The 21,896-nt window shown below is 34.8% G+C and overlaps 1 protein-coding gene across 1 annotated transcript in view; it reads right to left on the minus strand.

Annotated features, from left to right (window-relative positions):
* The window catches only part of LRPPRC (leucine-rich pentatricopeptide repeat containing), a gene marked incomplete at its 3' end in the record, with an annotated part of 64,024 nt that overhangs the window by 32,654 nt on the left and 9,474 nt on the right, over positions 1-21,896 (minus strand). The window contains exons 11-21 of the mRNA XM_010294600.1: positions 16,924-17,042; positions 16,207-16,300; positions 12,923-12,992; positions 9,505-9,532; positions 7,131-7,188; positions 5,898-6,004; positions 5,609-5,686; positions 5,207-5,260; positions 4,402-4,515; positions 3,074-3,204; positions 1,543-1,628 (exon numbers count right to left, since the gene is read on the minus strand). Coding sequence (XP_010292902.1) covers positions 1,543-1,628; positions 3,074-3,204; positions 4,402-4,515; positions 5,207-5,260; positions 5,609-5,686; positions 5,898-6,004; positions 7,131-7,188; positions 9,505-9,532; positions 12,923-12,992; positions 16,207-16,300; positions 16,924-17,042 — 939 coding nt within the window. The remainder of the gene's footprint in view (positions 1-1,542; positions 1,629-3,073; positions 3,205-4,401; positions 4,516-5,206; positions 5,261-5,608; positions 5,687-5,897; positions 6,005-7,130; positions 7,189-9,504; positions 9,533-12,922; positions 12,993-16,206; positions 16,301-16,923; positions 17,043-21,896) is intronic.

A 21,896-nucleotide genomic window follows, 5' to 3' on the forward strand; every position in this document is an offset into this window, starting at 1 on the left:
GAATGTAAATTCTGGTGTATAATGCCGATTTCAAGTTAATTACTACTTGCATTTCTAAACGAGACTACAATTATAAATCCACAATAGCATGGTTTTATCATTTTGCTGCAACTTTGACTACAAATTATAGATAGGAACTGTGTGCCCACTCTGCACCACATAACCCTGTATAGTCTGCCCTATAGCTGCAAGATTCTGCTAAATGGATGCTTTTATCGTTCAATGCTAACATCTGCTAAATCACTCCATTGTTTCTTCAGCAGATGGCTTGTCACAAGGCCAGATAATAAAGATATGTTTACACTGTATATACAGCCAGACTAATGGTCTGATACCGATAGGGCCTGTTTGCTGTGTCGATACTAATTAGCCAAGGAGAGCCAATGAAAGCTTTCTAACAGACTGCATGTTAAAACATTAGGTTCATTAAGCTTCATTAGTAAGGCAGAAACAAACATCTTGGTATATGGAAAAAGTGCATTTTTATAATGTTCTTAATTATTGGATAGGCAGAATGTTTTGATCACTTCACATTTGGCTACATTTATGAATGGTTTTATTTTCTGAGGGACATTTATGCTCTTCAAAGCAAGCTAATCTTTTCAAACTGCTTTAATGTAGAGGTGGTCATGATCTGATTTATTATGATTTGGAAAACATCATCTTCGTTTATTATTTTTTCTAACAGTAAGCTTAATAAGAGGCCAAGACAAATATCAAAGAAAGACCTTACAAGAAAAAAATTACATTAGCTTTTTAATTTTATTGTATAGTATTTTATATAAACCACAACATGGTGTATAGGCTTGGACCACGCTTTTATGGTGCTAAATCTTCTACAAAATCACAGAGCTCTATATTCAGAATCACCTTTTAAAGTTGATGACAGTCTAGAGTTCTTTTAAAGATCAAGCAAATCATGTAAATTACAGAATTCTATTAGACTAAATTACAGAAATTAAAGAGCTAACAGCTCAATGCAAACATCTAGAAATACAAAATAGGCAGTTTGCAGAACACTCATTAAAAGCCAAAATTTCCAGGCAGTTTGACAGATTGACTCTAAAATTCAGTAACAAACACATAAAAGAATACTAACAGAAAAATATATACTTTATAAAAAGTTAAGTGATTTTTTGCAGTACTTGGCTCTTATGAGAAGGTTATGTTTATAGGTTTTATGTTCAGCCTTCAGACCTTCTTAAGCAAAAACAAAGCCATTAGTCTAGGCACATACGCAATTTGTGCCATAAGTCATGATCTTCAAACTCAATCCAAACAGCAATGCTAATAAAAACTAGCTGCAGAAATGCAAAAAGCACTGAGCTGTGCAAATGTAAATGACAAGCTTGCCAATCCATTAAAACTAATGGCCTGCACTGTCCAAGCATCTCTGGTTGAATTCACATGCAAATTTGTATGCAAAATGTTCAAGCACTTTTCAGGACATGATATACCGTTAATATCAACTCACATTTTTATTCTTGAGGCAAGATACCTTTATTATATAGCAGAAACACACAATGAAAGCAAATGGATTACCTTCTAGTCTACCATGCTTTCCTAAGACTTCTACCAGTGCTACATACTTTCCAGTGTCAAGAGCAACAGGTGAACTCTTTGGGAAGCTAGAAATTAAAACATTAAGAATTGCATCAACAAAAGTTCATGTTTTACGGATTTAGCTTAAAGATTTATTTTTTAAACTACATAATAAAAAACCAGCACCGAGAGCTAAAAGTTATAACAAGTATTAAAGGAAAAATCTGATAGACTTTAAAAAATGCACCACTAAAATGGGATTTTAAAAAAATTATCTACACACCTTCCCAACCCCTAAACCCAAAAGTTGTATTTTAAATAGCCAAATGGTTTAATTAATTATTTGGTAGTTATTGCATAAAATCTGGTATTTTGCAGAAGCCTGGGAAGAAAACTCAGTCCACATGGCTGGGACAGGGCTATATTCTTTTTGTTAAAGAATATGAAACTACTCGCCTATAGTAACAAGTTAAAAGCTACTATTTCAAAGTTTCTGCTATGTGTGTGTTTTCTTTTTTCTGGAAGTTTTAAAATTAATTGTCTCTGTTGTTTCTTTTTGTAATAATTCAAAGAGTCACTTCTTAGAAATATTATGCTACATTTGAGGCAGATCAGTAAAAAAGTGCTACTGCAGTGAAGCTCCACTACATGACTCAATTTTACTTCATGCAAGCTCACTTAGGGGAGTTGTGTGAGAGTGGTAGTCCAGACAAAACCCATACACTATCGTTATTTGCAGAGTGGCAAATTTCTTTATATTCATAGCTCAATCATTTCACAATTTCAAACACCAGCAAGGTGTAATGAGCACCTGCCTGCTAACCTACTGTAAAACCAAAGCAAATACTTTGTGAACACGTATGAGAGAAACTGAAACTAACACATAACTTATTCTATATTCACTGTAGCATCAGACCAAAGTGAGGTTTTCAAGGGAAAAAGGAAAGGGGTAGACAGAAAGATGATCTGTAAGAATTTGCTCCAGTATAAGTCACAGATAGCATGTTTTAGCTGGGAGCTAATTTTACAGCCAAGATACAAAGCTCTGAAAACAAACAAACAACAACAACAAAAAAAATCAAGTAGAATGCTTCTTGACAGACTTAAAATAATGTCATTCAGAAACACTTCTATTCTAAAGACAATATTGGTGCAGCATATTCTAAACACATTCTAGGTGCTTTCTAACACACGATGCAGGTACTTTTATTTCCCCTTAAATTAAGCCAGACTTATAGACACTATGTATGTTTAAAATAAAAGCAAAACAGATCCTACACAGCAATTTGCCTTTTTTTTTTAAACAAAGATAATTACTGACCATACAAAGTAGCTGCTTCTGATGTTCAATTATACAAAGCAAATTTTTTGTTAGAAAAAACCACACCCTTGACTGTTTTAAATGCACATACATTGGTGGGGGAAACTAATTAAAAATGGATGAGGGGGTTAATACTCAACCTACTTAATGCAACAAGGTCTGTGTATCAGCATAAATCTCTGTGACATGTTTCAGTGCCGGTGTACTTACACTTTTTCTTTCAGGTTCATTGCTTCTTCTACATTATCATGTCGACAGCACAGATTTATTAAGGCTGCATAGCCACCGACAACCATGTCCGGTTCATATTTGTCTTTCACTTCAAGGGCTTTTTGCATATTCTAAAAAACGAACACAGCAAAGATGTAAACTAGAGGAAAAGTCATTACAACATTACAATTCCTGTATGTTCCATGTGCAGCTACATGACTGCTTTGGTGCTTTTAGTAGTATAAGATAACATTTGAAAACACAGTGCTGTAATGCTTTAGCAAATTTTAAGAGTGAAAGTTATTTCGCAGAAATTAATATTTTCCTAAAACACCTTTTAGATGAACTTGATAGTAGACTTCTAAAGAAATTTTCTTGCTTTGAGTTTATATTGCTAGCATGTTTTTATGTAAGCCTTTTTTTTTTTAATCCTGACAGACACCATAAACATGATTAACCCAAATTCTAAAATAGTTCTTATTTATTTGGAATTCCTAACCATTTTCACCTGCTATACTGCCAAACACAACAAAACTACTTTCTAATGAATAAGAAACTACTTAATGATCCCATAGAAAGCTTATTTTTTTAATACATTCCTACTCATACATTTGACCAGTTTGAACTTACAACCAGGTTTGCTTCTAATCTTATTTCATATGCAAAACTATAAAGACAGACAGCTGAGAATCACTCTTTCTAAACTGTATTCTTAGCAATAGAGAATTGTGCTATCATCTGCACGACTGTTACCGTTCCTATACATACAGCTTTATAGGCAGGATCATACTGAAGAAGAAACTGAATAAAAGTGTGGTGATACCCCACAAATTACAGACACACACTAAATGAATGTAAACTACAGCTGGACGCCAGCCGAATGAAGGCAAGAGACCCTTTATCTCAGAAGAGCTTTCTTCCTGCAGGAAAATGGAATTTCAATCCCTGCATTAACAACCTAGTAATATTTGAATTGCAAATGTATCAGTTGCTTGACAATCTAGATATAAGAGACCAGAGCCATGGCTTGAAAGGACATTTGGCATGTATGATAAACCTATCACAGCTGTTACTATCATTCACTTCGCAGATTATTGTAAACAAACTTCAGCAACCCCAAAACATGCCATTCAAGGTGTTGCTGAAATTAGTTAACCTTTTGATTTAATTGCTTTTTGCACTTATGTTTGATTTATAAGCATCAAACCATGAAACCTCAAGCACTGCACTTGTCTTTGCTTAACTATGTCTTTCCATAATACAGTCATTTATGTCCCTTTAAAAATATAGCTATGTGTTTCCAATTATCTCTGTATTGCTTAAGATACCTCTTCTTCACAAAGAGCATGTATGAGTTGTTTCAAGACATCTGTAATAGGCTGGTTTTCAGCTTTTCGCTTTTCTAGTTTCTTCTCCAAAGCAGACACGTCAGATTTAGCACTCTAAATGGAGGTAACAGAAAGAATGTCAATTGCAAAAACAGCCTTCCCCAAGCAACTTGTCGGATCACTTTTATTAAAGACAGACAAAATAATCCTCCTCTTTCATACTATAAGAAATTTTTTCATCATTTAAGGTGCTTTTATCTGTTTAAATAGTACCTACTAATTGAAGATTTGAGTAAGAATACAGTAAAAAAAAGCATTAAGTAGTGTATCTACAAAGGTCAACATTACTATTTCTATCATATTCAGTTCTTTGTGTTCAGGGAAGTAGGGAATAGAAGTCTGTTTCTGTCTCGTCTCTACTCAGATCAGAGATGTAAAGACTTGACACTCCACCATTAGAAGCAGTATGGATTTATATGGTTCCTGCCACTCAAATGGATCACTGTAATTTACAAGCATGAATTAAGCCTCACACCACCACTGTTAACTAACTAGAACTTTCAAAAAAATATTTACCAGAGAGGGAAACCGAGGCATGAAACATTAGCCAACTCCAAGGTCAAGTATCAGGTCTATGTGAAAATCTGGAGAGCCTTTACTCCTACTCTGGAAAGTAACCTCTGAATTTCAAACGGTAGATTTAAGTAACATTAACATACTTCTGTGATCACTCTTCATCTAAAACCCATATCCAAACATTATTATTACACTAAGAACAAGCATAGCTATCTGCGAATTTACTTACTTCTGGAATGCTGTCTGTAGACAGGGATTTTTTATGAGACAGTAACCTTGCATCCTAAAATGTAGTAAGAAGAAGGTATCACTAATCCCCCCCGCAGAAGTTCAATCTCTAAGTAAGCATATCATGCTAAAAATGTTCCAGTTAATTATATAATTGCAATGTTAAAAAAAGCTGTATTCCACAGCATCATTACATTGACTTGAAAAAGCACTTATTAAATGTATCCCTCAAACTTTCATATTATGAAATGAAAACAGCTTCAACAGTGAAAAATCATGGAAAGGTTAAAAGGCTTACATATAATCATTGCATAAAGATATTTATTTTGCAAACGAGAATATATTCACAGAGTACAGATACTCCATTTTTTAGCTTCAAAGTAATTGCTAGAGAACCACAGACCTTAATTAATTCAGGAACTTGAGAGGAGTCCAGCAGTCTGCAAATGCCGCTCAAGTGGGTTGTAGGGATAACTATATTCTGTACCAAGAGGTGGGGAAAAATTATATGAGTTTTGAAACACAACCAAACTGAAATTTGTCTAACAGAAATTATCTCAGACGTAATTCAAGTCTCCAGCTCTTGCATGTCATTGAGAAGTGGTCTGGTTGTACTTAAAAGCAGCAATTTCAAATCTAATAGATACATGTCAGGCAGGACAGGCATTATGTAGCAAAAAATGAAATGGTACCATCTTCTTCAGCTGATGGAAGTATTGTCTCAAACGCTCCTCCTTGGCCTGTACCTCTGAGTCACTCATGCTGTCAATCAAGTGATAAAGAAAATAGCCAACAGCTTCTGTGGAAAAAAAACAAGAGAAAGCATTCCACTAAAATTACCGAGACTGTCATGTTATCAAGATTAATTTATAAGAAATCATTTTGGTGTGAGATGTCACCCTGATGAGAGGCTCTGAAATGGCAACAATGATCACTGAGGCATGGAGATTATGTGGTTTGGGAGCACATATCTAACTGGTGAGTGAAAGGAATATTAATTATTTTCAGACCTAGTGACAGCTTTTCAGTACGGAATCTTACTTCAATCTATTTTTTCCACTACTGTGTGACAGAAGTGGTACTGCCCAAGGCCTTCCCCCCCTTTCCTGCCCGCTACCCCAAATAGTTGCCACAAATATTTTGTCACTGCTCAAAAGAAAAAACAGATTTCTAACACTTTGCATATTTGTTCTGTACATCTTAGCCATTATATTCCGTTACAAAGATAAAGTATTTTAGTATTAATATAAAAACATAAAATACATTTTAACCGTTAGATGAACTAATGCTGAAGAAGTTGCCTATTAGCCAATGAAAATGAAGATTAACAGATTTTAGCAAGTAGTGCTAAGTTTCTTACATATGCAAATGTAAAAATATCGGGGGTCCTGCAGCCGAGAATAGGAAGAACATAATTTACTGTCTTTTCAAAGGTTCGCTTTCCCCATGCCCCCTTGTCCCTCTGGCCCTGACAGGAGGAAAAAAACCACCCTGTTTTTTAAAAAGCAGATTATACAAAAAAGTATACTTATTTCACAGTAGATGATTTGGGATGTTAAGTATCATTTTGCTTCATAAAAATCAGAAGAGCTACTAAAGGTATAACTAGGTTAAAAGACTGCATTTATTTATTTATTTTTTACGTACGCATTTCAGCACTGATATGTTGTTCATTCTAAATCTCTATTTTGGTCAATCGATTTAGAAAAATCATTATCAGCAAGATTTATTTATAATTCAAAAAAATTGCATGGATCTGACAAAATATGCTCTGATTATTCGAATCAGGATTTTACCCAACATGTTTTCAAATTTCACTTTCAAAAAGAAGCAATCAGTGTTTACTGTTATAATCCCTCAAACCCATCATTACACAGAAGAACGGATTTGTGGATAAGTTACAATCATAGAAATTGAAACTCTACCAGTTGGTCCTGGAGGCGTCAGGCAATAACGTTCATCCTTGTACAACAGTTCTGTTATCTGGTAAGACAGAATAATCGTACATTGCAGCCAAAAGAAGCAAGCAAGGACAAATAGTATCTGAAATTGAATTCTCAAAATAATAAAGCACTTCTCTGTTAAAGTATTATTCTTTACCACATCACAGTAATTCCCTAAGAAATACAAGGAAGTTTTTGTTTTTTAAATAATAGGTTTTTCTTTAAAAAAAATATTGCACACAGAAATGCTTTCTGAGGTATGGAAGCAAGACAGACACTCTAGTATTCTGTTTATGTATCATTCTACAGAAAGTTAGCTATTGTAAGACATTGCTTAAAGCAAATATTAACCAGCGTCACTCATGGAGATGCTACAATTATGTTCCAATTTACCAAAAGGCTGAAATTGGCCCATAAAGCTTTTTTTTGTTATTATTTTGAAAGAAGCAAATACATAAAGAAAAAAAGGAACACGATTTCTCATGCTCTGCTAGATTTATGATAACTAGTACAGCTGTTGTAAATAAGTGCAATTTTGAATGACAAAATATGCGTCCATAAAAATTAATTGCACTTGACTAAACTTAGCACATGTTCCATCAGTCATACAAACTGAAGGAATATGTATATTTTACTTCATCAGAGGAAAAGAAGCGTTTACCAAAAGCCCCCACAACCTCCCTACAAATACTTGAACTTAAACTACATCACTTTAAAAATCCATTTGACTGTTCTTAGGAAATTACATCATCTTTAGTTAAAAACTGAGATTTAAAATATTTCATTAATTTTGCTTTATCTGCCATGATTCTAGAATGCAACCTGAAAGAAGTTAGAGGGAGTTGCATTCCCACTGTCAAAGTGCTGTGTTATATGTAGTGACAAAAGAAAAGGAACCCTCAACATTCAAATGTTAATGAAAAAGGATAAACAAAGCCAGAAAATACCAAACGTGCAGTGGAATAACGTATCTATCACTTCTCATTCTACCACCACCACAGACACTGTGGACAGTTAAACTACAGCTTTCTTCTGCTCTTTTGTCCTCATTTTCCTATGACAAATCAAGACACAGAAGAACCTACAAATACAATAAAAATCCAAGAAAGTAATGATAGCATAGTTGTTCTGAATCAAATCTCAGAGAACATCAAAAAGGATGGATTACAGAACAAAAAAAAAGCGTGATATTATTTCTAATGATAATTATCTATTAATTTCCCAAATTAGCATTTCTTATTTTAGAAGGTTAATACACGTATTTACTCAGAAATTTAGCAAAGACAATAAAATATATCTGTCTTCCATTGTGGAGAACTGTAGAAGTAACTCTGTATGTAACTTCATGTGCAGACCACCATTACTGAAGTCCTCCGACTGTCCTTCAAAATTAGTGTCATAACAGGAGTAATTAGAGCTACCCTTTTTTTCTCTCCCTGCCATCCCTTTTAATTTTTTAAATGCAAAAAAGGATAGAAGTAGAGGACAAAAACATCCTCTTGCCATAATTTTCACACAACAGAAAATCATAGTAAAATACACAAAACCTGCACCTCACAAGCTGTACCTGACTTACATAAATCATTAATCAGTGACTTTCCAAATTAAAATTTCCACCTCATTCCAAGATTTCTTTGCAAAATCTAAAATATACTGCAAGCCATGTACTAGTTTATTAGTCAGCAGGTACAGTATTGAAGAAAAAATACAAAAAGCACAGTGCATGCCTTGTCAAATTTTGTAACTACATCCCGAGCAGTATCTGCCAACATCTCCTCTATTCTTGTGCTCCGCAAAATTTATTCACTAAGTTATACTGCAGTGTTTAATGTAGCCCATACCAGGGAGAGCAAGATGATCTGTCATTTCCCTTTGACTTCATCCAGGTGAGTTCTTTTATCTGGCTTTGCCTTCCATGTTTGAAGTTATATGACAGAAACTTTCAGGTTTTAATTGTGCCCTATTATTTTACTAGTACTAGTGTGGAGATACGAAGAAAGTTCAGGGACAGCAGGAAAGGGAATTAAACAATGTCAAATTGTACAACCATGGCAGGTTTTGTTACAGAAGCTACAACTATATACTACTTTCAGCTGTAACAACATTGATCTAGAAATCAGGAGTAGCAACAGCTACGCTACGTCATAGCACCACATTTGATTTTTCACAACTACACTAAACTGTACAATTTGAAAACTCAATTTCATACAGTTGTACAATCTGCCACTGACAAAAGTCTCGCTCAAATTAATCAGCTCTACAATTACTGATCTCTGAATTCAAATTTACAGTAATGCATGATAAACATGCAGTGCCTACAGAACATGATTTTATTTACAGCATTATCTCCACTTACCTTGCTCCAAAGTTGTACATCATTTGAGCTGAAGAGGGCAGCAAAGGATAACAAATTATAAGCAACAAAATGATTTTACTCCTGTATCTTTTTTTAAAAAAAAACCTCACAGATCATTAACACTGAGGATCTTATTAAATTATTGAAATAAAATTAAAATGCAGTAATTGCCACATATTCTTTAAGCCAACTCTGTACAGCGTAAGTATTGTACTTTTTACTATACTGCATATGGTCATAGTTTCTGCTAGATAACTTAAAATAATGCAGCGATCCAAACAGATAACTAAGACTACTAAGAATATATTTTAGTTTTATTTTTAATTAGATCTTTTAACATGTTCTGATTGTACTTTTTTATTTTATATGTCATTCTATTTAGCATTTCAAGAAAATAAACTTCCCTCAAACAAGTCGCACTTTACATAGCCAACCCTCAATACATGGAATTTGCTAGAGCTTTTGCTAGACTCCTGTGCATTAACATTAGATTTTTAGTAGAGACAAATTAACCACAGGCAGTTATAAATGCATTTATACCACGCAAAAAAAGTAATCAAATCTCTTAAGATATAATGTCTATTATAGTGACATAAATAGAAAATATTTTAAAAAACAGAAAATATATAACTCAAACAGGACAGATCTTGACGGAAAGCACTTCTCCGTAAATCATCAGGTTACAATCAAAGATCAAATGTCAACCAGTTCACTAAAATATAAAAAACCCTGACATATTAAAACATTAACCAGTTCACCAAAGTATAAAAAACCTGACATATTCCTATAATTTGTAGATCAAAATTCTCACTAGAAGCTATAACTTTCTGACAACTATAGAGCAGCATTAACTAGACAAGGCTAGGAGAACAAAAACTTATGACCTTATGAGAACTGTAGGAAGATAAAATAAGGGGAAAATAAGATGTCAGTCTGAACAGCTGCATAGAAATCTCAAAGCATTCATAGAAGTTTATGATTTTATTTCGGAGGTTCAAGCCTATGAAACATTTATTCTTTTTGTGCTACTGCCACTTGTATTGAAAATGAGTCAAATGCAGGTCCACACGGGGCGGGGGGGGGCGGAGGGCACGGAAAATGCTATCTGTGAGGTTAGTTAAGCTTTCTTGGGTAAACTCGCTCCACCACTGACAGCATGACAATGAACTGCAGATATCAAATGCATCAATTTCCTAAAGTACTTGACTCCGTAATAGTAATGGTACATCAGGCAGATAGAATGGGAATACTTCAAAGCAGTTACTAGAGAAGAGCAGCTTCAACAGAAATCCATAAACTAGTCTGCTGCAGACACTGTTCATGTGTCCCTGGTGTCTCTACACTGTCCTTTTGTATGCCAGTCCTAAATTCCACTCATTTGAACATTTGAGACCAGCATTTAGTCATAAAATTTTGCTGCAGTCTTCACAAAAGGTACACACATTCTTTTCTTCTACCCTACTATACCTTCAAGATTAATTTTCAGGCTGTTCTAGACTAGTCTGCTGCAGACACTGTTCATGTGTCCCTGGTGTCTCTACACTGTCCTTTTGTATGCCAGTCCTAAATTCCACTCATTTGAACATTTGAGACCAGCATTTAGTCATAAAATTTTGCTGCAGTCTTCACAAAAGGTACACACATTCTTTTCTTCTACCCTACTATACCTTCAAGATTAATTTTCAGGCTGTTCTAGCCAGAACCATGAATTGGCATGCTTTCAGAAACAATATAAGGGTGAAATATGGGCACAGCCAGCCTTGTACATAGCTTCTGAAGCCAGGTAACAATAAAGGCAAACAAGAGATAATATTAAATATTATTAAAGAAATAATAATATTTCTTTAGTAATTTTAATATTTTAATAATAATTTTAATAGTAATATTAAAGAAATAAAAATTTTTTAAAAACCACCAAAACTTGTGCCACACAAGTGGCAAGGAGAGTGGGAAACAGTAAACTAAAAAACCCCACCCTTAATTTCACTCAGAATTCTGAGTTTTTAGCCCAAATGTCTGATAACTATTGAAATCGGAACAGTCGTAACTGTGCCACCACTAAGGAGAGTAACTGTTTCACTTGAGGAGAGTATGATTCCTCAGCAGCTAGTTTTCACAACATAAGTTGATAATGTTTTAAAGATACTGTAAATCACATTCTGCACACCTGCACAACTCTCCAGTGGTAGAGGTATTTCACACTAGCATTGGTTGTGTGTGGAAAACATTGGTATGGCTTCCTTTCTAGGCTCAAGCGTTACTTCAATTAAATATTTATCTATACTTACAGAGAGAAAATGTGTTTTCAAAATCTGTTACTGTAATTAACACATCTGAAACAGATGATTCCGGAGCTGACTACTAAAAGGCATAGTAAAGTACCCCTATTGGATCTAAAACTTTATTTCAGTTATGCCTTGGAAGTCAAGGTCAGCTAGGACCTAGTTAACAAACCCAGTTTGAACACTGGGTTGTTTTTTCTCCTACTTTTCTCACAGTAGAGCAGGATCAGCTAGATAGAACTTGCAGTTTACTAGGAAATTATTTTGGTGATATTCACCTGCTGTATTTTACTAATATCTAACCTAAACATAGTTACATCTCGCACATCACACTCCCATTACAAAATTTTAGGAAATAACTTAGTCGACAAACTCGGCCTTCAGACTCTGGTCCTGAGTAATATTAAGTGATCTCTCTGGTTCCCAGTGGTGTACATATGCTGCAAAACAACCTCATTCACCATCCTCAATGTTTGACTGCGGCAAAGAGTGAATGATAGAAATGCTTGTTAATGCACATGTATTTGCGTAAGCAAAAAACCCTGCAAGTTAGGAAGGAACTCTCCTTACAAAATGGGACCATATGGCTATGAATACGAAGTCATGGCGACATAGCACAGTAGTAGGTGTTAAATGTGAGCATTTGGGAGTCATATTAACCCAAAGGGCACAGAAAGCTATCAGATGTAGTGGAATATGCCTGGCTCCTCCTGGTATTTCATCTTCATTAAGTACCATTTACTTTAATGGTTAATAGTAGTAATCTTTAAGGAAATCTTGTATTAGCATAGCAGTTTCTAAACAAAAAAGGTGAATAATGATAAAACCCTGAATGTTTTCTATTCTGAGAAGTTTATATACTGCCAAATAGCACAGAACAAACAAGAACAGTGAAGTTCTTTTTAATCCACTATATATAATACTTCAAAGGGATACTCACATATAGCAGAGGCAAGGAAACCAGGCAGAGTAGAGAGGAACAAAGATATTCCTCTGATCTCCTACAGCTGGAATCGTACTTTTCAAACATGCAGTCAGGGGGAAAAGACTGCACAGACTTGTGCTCAACAAGGCAAAAAAAGAGAGGAAATGTTGCTGCGAAGGGAGGGGAGGGGTAATTCATATAGCAACCTTACCTTTTAAAACCCAAAATGAGGCTGCTTTTAAACTGACGAGTATCAATAGGAGGTGTGCTTGCTGAAGACACTGTAAATGAAAGAAATGTTTCTAAATAGTCATTGTAAAAAAATCCCTGAACTGCAACAAGTCAGGAGGTCATGTAAATAGGGTATCATTAGAAGAACTATGTCTTCAGTTTAGTAAATGCTGATGAACTTTTTAAAATCAAAATTTCAAATACCAGGGTATTTGAAACAGTCCTGGTTTTATCAGCTCTAAATCCGCTCCATTTCAAAAGGGATCAAATACTCTGAGAGATTTTTTTTCCCTCCCTCTTCATTGCCCTTAATGTCAATAGTTGATACATCAAGTTTTTTATATAAATTAGTAATAGAAGTAAGCATCTTATCTGTAAAAGAAGTACAAGACCAAACAAAATATAATGTTCCAAAAAGCAAAACAACCCCAAACCATCCTTATCAAGAAAACTTGAGATATTAGCGCTGGGGGGGAAATCCATCAGCAGCAAATGGTTTGCTGTTTCAGACCGAATTCCTGCCTTAAAATAGGCTTTACAATTTTGCCTTCTATTTTTTTAGATTTAGAAAACAAACAAAAAACTAAAAAAGACACTTCCTTAGGTGTTTGCTTCTGCTGGTGTAAAATTGCCTAACAAGAAAGAAAAAATAGTGGTATCCACTGAATCAAGTTAAACATTAAGTGGGGAAAAAAAGAAAAAGACACACAGTTCTAAACGTTGATATTTACAATATTGGTTGAACACAAAGGAAACTGTAAACTTACTTAAAATTAGATGTCCCTGAGAGGTCATTTACAGTTATGCCCTATGTCCTCATCTTTACATCATTTCTTGGCTAAATATTCCAAATCATTCCACCTTGTTCCTCTAGAATTGCTGTGTCTCATTCCAGCACCACAATCCAGCAAAGAAAAAAAATACAGTAGTAGATGCATTTAAGTCCTGTGTGAAGTTATTACCACCTGACTTCACCATGACAATAGAATTAACCCCTGTAACAACTTGAATCCACTGGGCTCTTTCAGCCAGGGCTGCAATATGGTAGATGGTAAAAGAGAACTGAAATAAAAACACCAGCTCTATAGGAACCTGGGAAATAAAAGGCAGGAACAACATGCTGAAACCACTCCTTAGTCTAACTCCAGGCATTTATAAAATTAAAAGTTCTAAATGTTGGAACATTTATTTTAGTTTGAAAATCTCAGGTAAAGTTGGTTTCAAGAAACCCTCAACACAAATTCTCCTCCAGTGGTATATTAAACTTTTTGCTCATAAAAAGACCAGCAGAAAAGGATCTTAGTATGCTCAGCTGCTGCTGACAACCGGCAACCTGGTTTCCTTAGCAACAAACAAGTCTGAGAAAATCAAGAGGCTGACAATGAAGTGGAATGGAACAGCATGATAAAGGGAAAAAGCAGCTCTCATGTACACTGCCTTATGCGTCCAGATTCCTCAGCTGATGCTTCGCAGTTTTCATCTTGTCAGTAGCAGAAATCTATATATTATAGGGTATGAGAAGCTGAATCAATACAGCTAGATAGCAACCAGCATTAATAACCAACCTTCGCCTCCTCCGACTACACTGATGAGACAGTTTTGAACTATTTTCCATACCGCATCTATTTTTCCCTCTTTGTAATACTGCAAAAGAACCCAAGTCAAAAACAAACAAAAAAACCTCCCAGCTTTTTAATATCCATGCCTTATCATTACATAGGTGTTAATTAGATTCATCAGCATTCATTTCAGCTTGGTAAACTATTTACACGAGTACCTTCCTTTAAAGCTCAAGTTCAAAAGAAATTTTGTACATCTCCATGAATTATTAACCCTAGTCTTTGTAAAGAGAAATACCACTACAAGATTTAAATTCAACACACAGGCAACAGCTAAATAATACACTATGTGACACTAATTTCATGACAGGAAGACAGAATGCAGCCTGCTGTATGTGCCTCTACCATACTTTTGATATCTCATACATTTACCATATAGCAGGCACACACATATTTCTACCTTATAACACATTAAAACCTGACTAATTCAGTTAACCAAAATGAGTGTGCAGGGTGGGTCTACTCTTTCATGTAGGCAAAAGACCCTGTTCCACTCTGGAGAAGGAATTTCATTGTTCCTAATAAATAGTTATCCTTTCAAAAAAATTTCAAAGTTCTTTTAAGTACTTCATTTTCATGGTTAATGTTTTTTGTTGTAATAAGAGCAAACAAAATAGCATAATCTAAGGTGAACCTTAAAGTTTCACTAATTGACAAATCTCCAATACAAAAATTAAATCACTGATTAGTAACTACTCATTTCATTTTCTCATTTTCAACACTACAGCATCCCATGGTCACGGTGTATAGGCTACATATTTCTATATTTTTTAAATAAAACAGTTAATAACAATTGCAGCAAAAGACTGCTTACACTTTTCCCTGAACCTTGGACAAATAAAACTTGTTTAAAAAAAAAAAAAGAGATCTCTCTGTATCAGATTTAGTCCAAAATCAGGTGGTTTATTTTTGTCTCAGTATACTAGGAAAATAAAAACTGTATTGTTTTAAATTTTGAAGAGAAACATACATTCCTACTTAACCAAGCAAATCATCCCATCCCGTACATTCAATGACATGTATTATCTTCTGCAGGCACTGAGGATCAGAACAGTCTTTGGAGAGAACTCTTAAGTGATTAATTCATGCTGTTACAACTTCACCTAATTAACCCATCCGATTCATATACATAACTTCCATGACCAACAGATCAGCAGAGCACCCTCAGGTCAACATCAGTGCCAATCAGTTCTTTAAAGTTGGTTCTTTCATTATAATTCTGTAGTACTTCAGAGCCATATTGTTAGACTAGCATCCTGTTGTAATTGATGTGCAAACAAAAGCAAACCCTGCACCAAAGACTTAAGTCATTGTGCAAGGCAAATTCTCTCCTTAAGCCCACAAAGTACAAGAGGATCATAATCCTATCACAATCACAGCAAAGCTGTGATTCATAAATATGTTGTATGTAAATCTTACAGCTACGTTCAATATTAAAAAAGAATTTAACCATGATATTTTGTCCAGAATTGGTAGTTTCAAACAGTCTGACATCTCATCATAAAGGACCTCACGTAATAAAACTTTGCTCAAGTTCCCCACATATCTTTAAACCTCATATATTAATACATGTCAATCTTTTAGCCTACAACCAATCAACACTATGGCCAAGTGCATAGTTACGTGCAACATGAAAAATACTTACATAGAGAAAGAACATTATTCAGTCTTCCATGTGCTGCTTCATATCTTATTTCTGCTACAGAGAGTCCAACAGTTTCAAACAGGCAGTCATTTTTCTAGAGATAAAGCGATCAATCATTGGAAATACATCCAGAGAAGACCTTCTGCTATTGTTTTTAAACACTTCCTTCCCAAAGGATATTAGCATTCTTGTATTGATGGCTATTGAGAACATAGAAGGTGCTCTACAGAAGCCTACATGGCTAGCCACATAAGTTGCTACTCATCAAAAATTATCCAGTTTTTATTGAAATCAATTGCAAGAGAGAAGTTACCAAAGGCAGAAAGAGTGGGACAGTTAAATTTAGTCTGCAATTCTGAATTCTTCAGCAATTAAAAAAAAAATTCACCAGTAACAATTGTAATACTCCTAATACCCAGTTAAAAAAAAGGACATAATTCATTTATTTATTTTTCCACTTCAGGAAACAGAAAGCTAGTAAGTCTTGAGCAAAGTATTTTGGTTAGCTCTGAAAAGGAGAAAGAAACTCAGGAGAAAAACACTGTAAACAAACCATCAGTGCAACAACTGTTTCAAAAGTAATCTGAATGTTCTGAACAGGCTTCATCATACCAGGTTCATGTTTAGAGCACAACTGGGATCCACAGCCTTAATAAATAACATAGCAAAAACAAGGCAGGCAATAGTAATTTTTATGAATTCTAAATGTAAACTCACCTTCAGCTGGGCACGGGCAGTTTCACTATCAGCAAAATTTTTAAAAACATAGTCTGTGTATGTTTCTGCATCAAGTTCCACCCCCAACTCGTGCATCACTTTGAGGACATCAAAGATACCTAGCAAGACAAAATTGGTAAGCCTAAGCATTTCAGAAAAACGGAAACATGAGACTCAACTTTTAAAAAGAAATGTTGCTTTTCAAAAAAAGCACTTCTCTCCTCAATCTCCCTCCTTGAAAATGACATGCAAAATCCTGCATTTTTATTTCAGGTGTTAATAAAGTTCTTAATTGTGAAACTTAGAATAGATTTACAAAACTTGTTTTTCTGTGCTGTACTATAAAAGCCACGAAACTCTTGGCCAGTTTGGAAACTGCTAGTATACGAAGTTATCTTCTAACACTGAATATATGACAGTTACTCTTGGTCATGTTTGCAAAACACATTTTAGAGCTATGTATCAAAATGTCCATATTATTTGGCACAAAAAACAAATCTGAAATTTTGTGTAAAGTATGTAATCAAAATCAAGATACAAATGCATTCTTCAATACATAATACATTCTTAGTTTTGTTCCCAGTATCCAACCCAGATTAGCAATCTTTCAAGATCTGTCTCTAGATTTGTTTAAAACAAGTAACAATTTTGTAAGCACATAGGTTGACTCCTCTATCAACGCATCAGCTTCAAACTGGAAATTCAGAGAAAGGCTGGAGTCTCCCAAGCCCCAGTGAAGCTACATTATAACTTCTACAGGGTTCAGATCAATTCACACAACTAGACTGTATATTAGTACTGTAGATATGCATTTGAAGACAACAGATACCAAATCTTAGTAGTTCAGCAATAAGAGTGTATGAGTATATGTCATGCTTTTTAATTGCTCACGCTCTTTTGATTTACAGAAAATTCTTACAGTAACCCTAGCTAGCAAACTCTGAACCCTTGTCAAAACAAATACAGGTATTTATCATTTTTGCTGGTCTAAAAATGATTTGTCAGTTGCTGCAGGACACCAGTACCAAACAGCATATGTTTTTTTCAACTTGCATTTCATACTTATTACTTTAAAAATGTAAAGTTTCCCAAAGTCCCTGTCTTTGCCCTGGAGTGCCACCTATGGAAAAGTGACACTTCCATGAATATTTTATGCAGTGCACTACGGTGCAAATAATCAAATGTGAATTCCCTTTGAGCACTCAAAAATACATGCAGGCAAGTCACACTAGATTAAAGTCGCATCATCTGTTAGAGTTTGCCTTAAACAAAACTCTGATTTTGGCCCAGAATCTGCAAAAATATGAATGAAGAATTAATTACAGTAAATCTTTCTTGATACTTCTCAAATTTTGACAGCTAGCTTCTATTTCATGTCTTCTACTTCACAAAAAACACACTAAGTCCTCTTAAAAGTTGAAACCTTTTAAAAAAATAACTGTATCTGTATCACTAGAAAGTAGTTTGTAGATCAAGAACTAGACACCATAATGAATAAGGTGTGGTAAACTCAGGAGACTTGGATTCAAATTTGTATCTAGAACAGAGTACAAAACAGGCTTGTTAATCATCCCCATTCCCTAGTAGACATTGCGACAAAAATGTTACATGAACTGGCATAGTTCCCGAGTAGGAAAGGGCATGCATGAAAACTAGTACAACAGTGATATGCAGATTAAAGAGGAAGACCAGTTACAATACTGCATATAGCCAAATTAATTGCAAACTTAAAAATGCTGCCACATATTTCTTCATTTCTAAGATGGCTAATGTACAAGTCGGGGGCGGGGGGGGGAGGGGGAGAGGATAGAAGATTAAAACCAACACAGAATCCTACAGTTTTGCATACATTCTCTACCTCACCAAGAGTAGAAACACTTTATTATCACATAGACACCTTCCACAACACAAAGCAATAAAACATTTGCACTTCAATCAAAATACTGTAAAATTATTCAATACATGCATGAAATAGGATTTGAGCACTATGTGTGTGGACTTTTAGAAGTTATTTGCTCCTTATATTGGAAAATACACTAAACTCTTCTCTCTCCCCAAACCAAAGAACAGACTAAAAACAGAGAGACAGAAGTGCAGTCAGGTTCATTTAGAACGCTGGTCTACCAAATTTTTTTCAGAACACAGCCCCAATACATGCGTATTTACTTAGAAATTATATACACATACTACTGTACTGATATATTATGCACAGTATAAAACATACACAAAAACAGAAAGTAAAAAAGGATTAAATAATTATTTTGTTTATTAACAGATGGCTCACACCCCAGTGTATTGCCTTGCACACCCCACTTCGGAGACCACTGATCCAGAAGACTGGTATGGCTAAAACCCACAGTAAAGTCTTCCGGCCATCTCCCTGCTTAATCAAGAACAGTTTTTTGCAATCATGGGGCTGAGATACGCAAGGACTGCAGGAGCTGAGTATAAAAAAATCATTTAGCGAGTGGAAAGAGGAAAGAAACAGACAAGAAAACACAGACAAACTTCTGTTCTCCTTTTTGTCAATACTGGAAACAGCACTGGAACACCCCAACAGAAAAGATTCCAGCCTCCAATCGGTATATCCAAGAACAAATACAGAAGAGATTAATTACAATGTGGTCATAATATTCCTGTGATAGAGCAGAGCAACTTGCTGTTATTCAAGAAGTGAAAAGTGAGACTTGCATTTCAGTCCACCTTTCATTTCCTAAGTTTCTCACAGTAAGTCATGCCTTCTTCCAGGGGGGATTTCTAAGGCAGTTACGTACACTGCTACATGTGCAAGGGCTTCAAGCAGTTTTCTGAAGAAACAAAAAAAAAACCCACTCTGGTTTGAAAAGCAAGGTCGCTTTTAGGAAAACAACGTAACATATAAGGTATTTTTGCTGTGCTGTTAATTTCAGATGCACTCAGAGTTCTTTACCAGAAAAACTTGTCTTCAAACTAGTATTTCAAGCAATCACTTTGTGAAGTTATCCACCTAATTCCTTTCTGGACCCAGACTCTTATTTCCCAAAGTAAAAACTGAATTATCATTCACTAACCATGCTTTGTGTATATAACAACAGTTTAATAGTAAACTAAAGTTTACTGACTTTTAAAAAACTGTCCTTAAAAATAACATGATTATACAAAGATGAAGGGGAAGTCAAGCATTTCTAGTTATTTATAGTAGCCGCTCCCAGTTTCAGTGTATTATCTGATACAAGATGAATCTCAGTGCCAGTAACCATTTCAGAACCACTGCATATGGATCTTTTAAACCCTTCAAGCACTTTCCATTCCTAAAAGCCCAACAGTAACAAGTAATTATTAATTATAATTAATAAGTAACTAGATAAGTAATAAGGAAATCAGTAATTATCAAATTATATAACAAATGCACACAAAAGCAAGAATGCCCTATCTGAAATTATTTGCCTGTGTAAAATGATGGAAAAGAACTGTTTGCTATTTCAGAGTGGTTAAGTTCTCTACAGTGTATTTAAAAGTGGCCTTGCTTACTTTCATTCCCCTTAGCCACCACTTTACTGCTATTTTTCTTTCAAACTCAATCCCATAGTACAGAAGTTAGGGAATTTCCTTTGATATCCCATGTCAGCTTTTGTTATAATGAACATTAGATAAATGTATAATTAAACATTTTTATTAGTTATATAATTGTTTGGGTCACATTATACATACTGATGCAGGCATTTGTACCCTGCAGTTCTAGGTAAGTTGTTGCTTATATTTGTGTTCTTTAACGATTATTTAGTCCACTATCTACATCTTATCAGATTTTTAATAGTTTTTCCTCAAAGTTCTTTTCCATTTGCAGCCTGACCTATACAGAGATGCAAAATTATACACATTAGGCTGGGCATTACTACCTTGTAGAGAAAGGAATTATTACTTCATTTTTGGTATGAGATGTGATACAATGTCTATCTACACTTTTGTTCACACAGCTCTATTATTTTTTGCTGCTAGAAAGCGCCATTCTGTTCATTTACTATCTGCTGTCACCTTTAAGTTCTCACTGCGGCATTATTTTTTGCTCTATTATTTCTATAAAACAATTTCAGGCTGGGTGGGGTTTACTCCCCTATTTTCTTTCCTTCAAACACATTGATTATATTTTTAGATAGTGGATCTCTTTTTTTTGTTGTTGTTAAATTTCAAGAAATGAATGTAAGCTTACACATGGGAAAGAAAAAGACAACTTGTTTCACTGCAGCAAAATAATTCCACTGACTCTTCATGTAGAAAAAAAATCGCTTAGGTATCTTACGTATTTTAAGAATTGCAAAATCACTGACTTTTGTAGGTATGCACACAGTAATAACGTTCCCACTTGACAATTCAAACTTGGAGACTAAGTACCAACAAAAACATGTTTGCAAATCCACAGTACTATCATACAGCCATACAGAAGTTTATACATTCAATGCCTTTGCAGATAGAAAAAGAAAAGCTCTCTAGAAAATGGCAAAGCCAGAATTGAGGGTTCCATCCTCAGTTTTCTTTTCAATTTGCTTACATGGCTTCCAGCAGGAACTAGTAGCCAAAGCATAGTTGATTTCTATAGCAGGAGCTCAAATTAAGGCAACTTCTGATCTTACCAAAGACCAAAAGAGATATGAAAACTTAAGTTACTCTTGATGGTCAAACATTGCTTCAATTTTGGGAGCTAAGTCTAAATCTAAAAATACTTCCAACACCTTTTATAATTGTGTTAGTGAGGTGAAATTTTCCATGGAGTAACAGACAGCATGATTTTTCAGTAGGCAGCATCCACATAGAGAACTATGACACCAATTTCAATTTACTTGTTTTTTGGCAACATTGTACTTCAATTAAGTCACAAAGGACCCAACTAAAACAACGTTGCCAGACTTTTAAAATATCATAGAACTTTCAAGCATTTGAAAACCTGGGAGAAGATGAACTTGGGAAGTCGCCTAGTAGGAACAGAGCCTAAGGAG

This window comes from Phaethon lepturus, unplaced genomic scaffold (assembly GCF_000687285.1).
Source record: "Phaethon lepturus isolate BGI_N335 unplaced genomic scaffold, ASM68728v1 scaffold43349, whole genome shotgun sequence".
NCBI lineage: Eukaryota > Metazoa > Chordata > Aves > Phaethontiformes > Phaethontidae > Phaethon > Phaethon lepturus.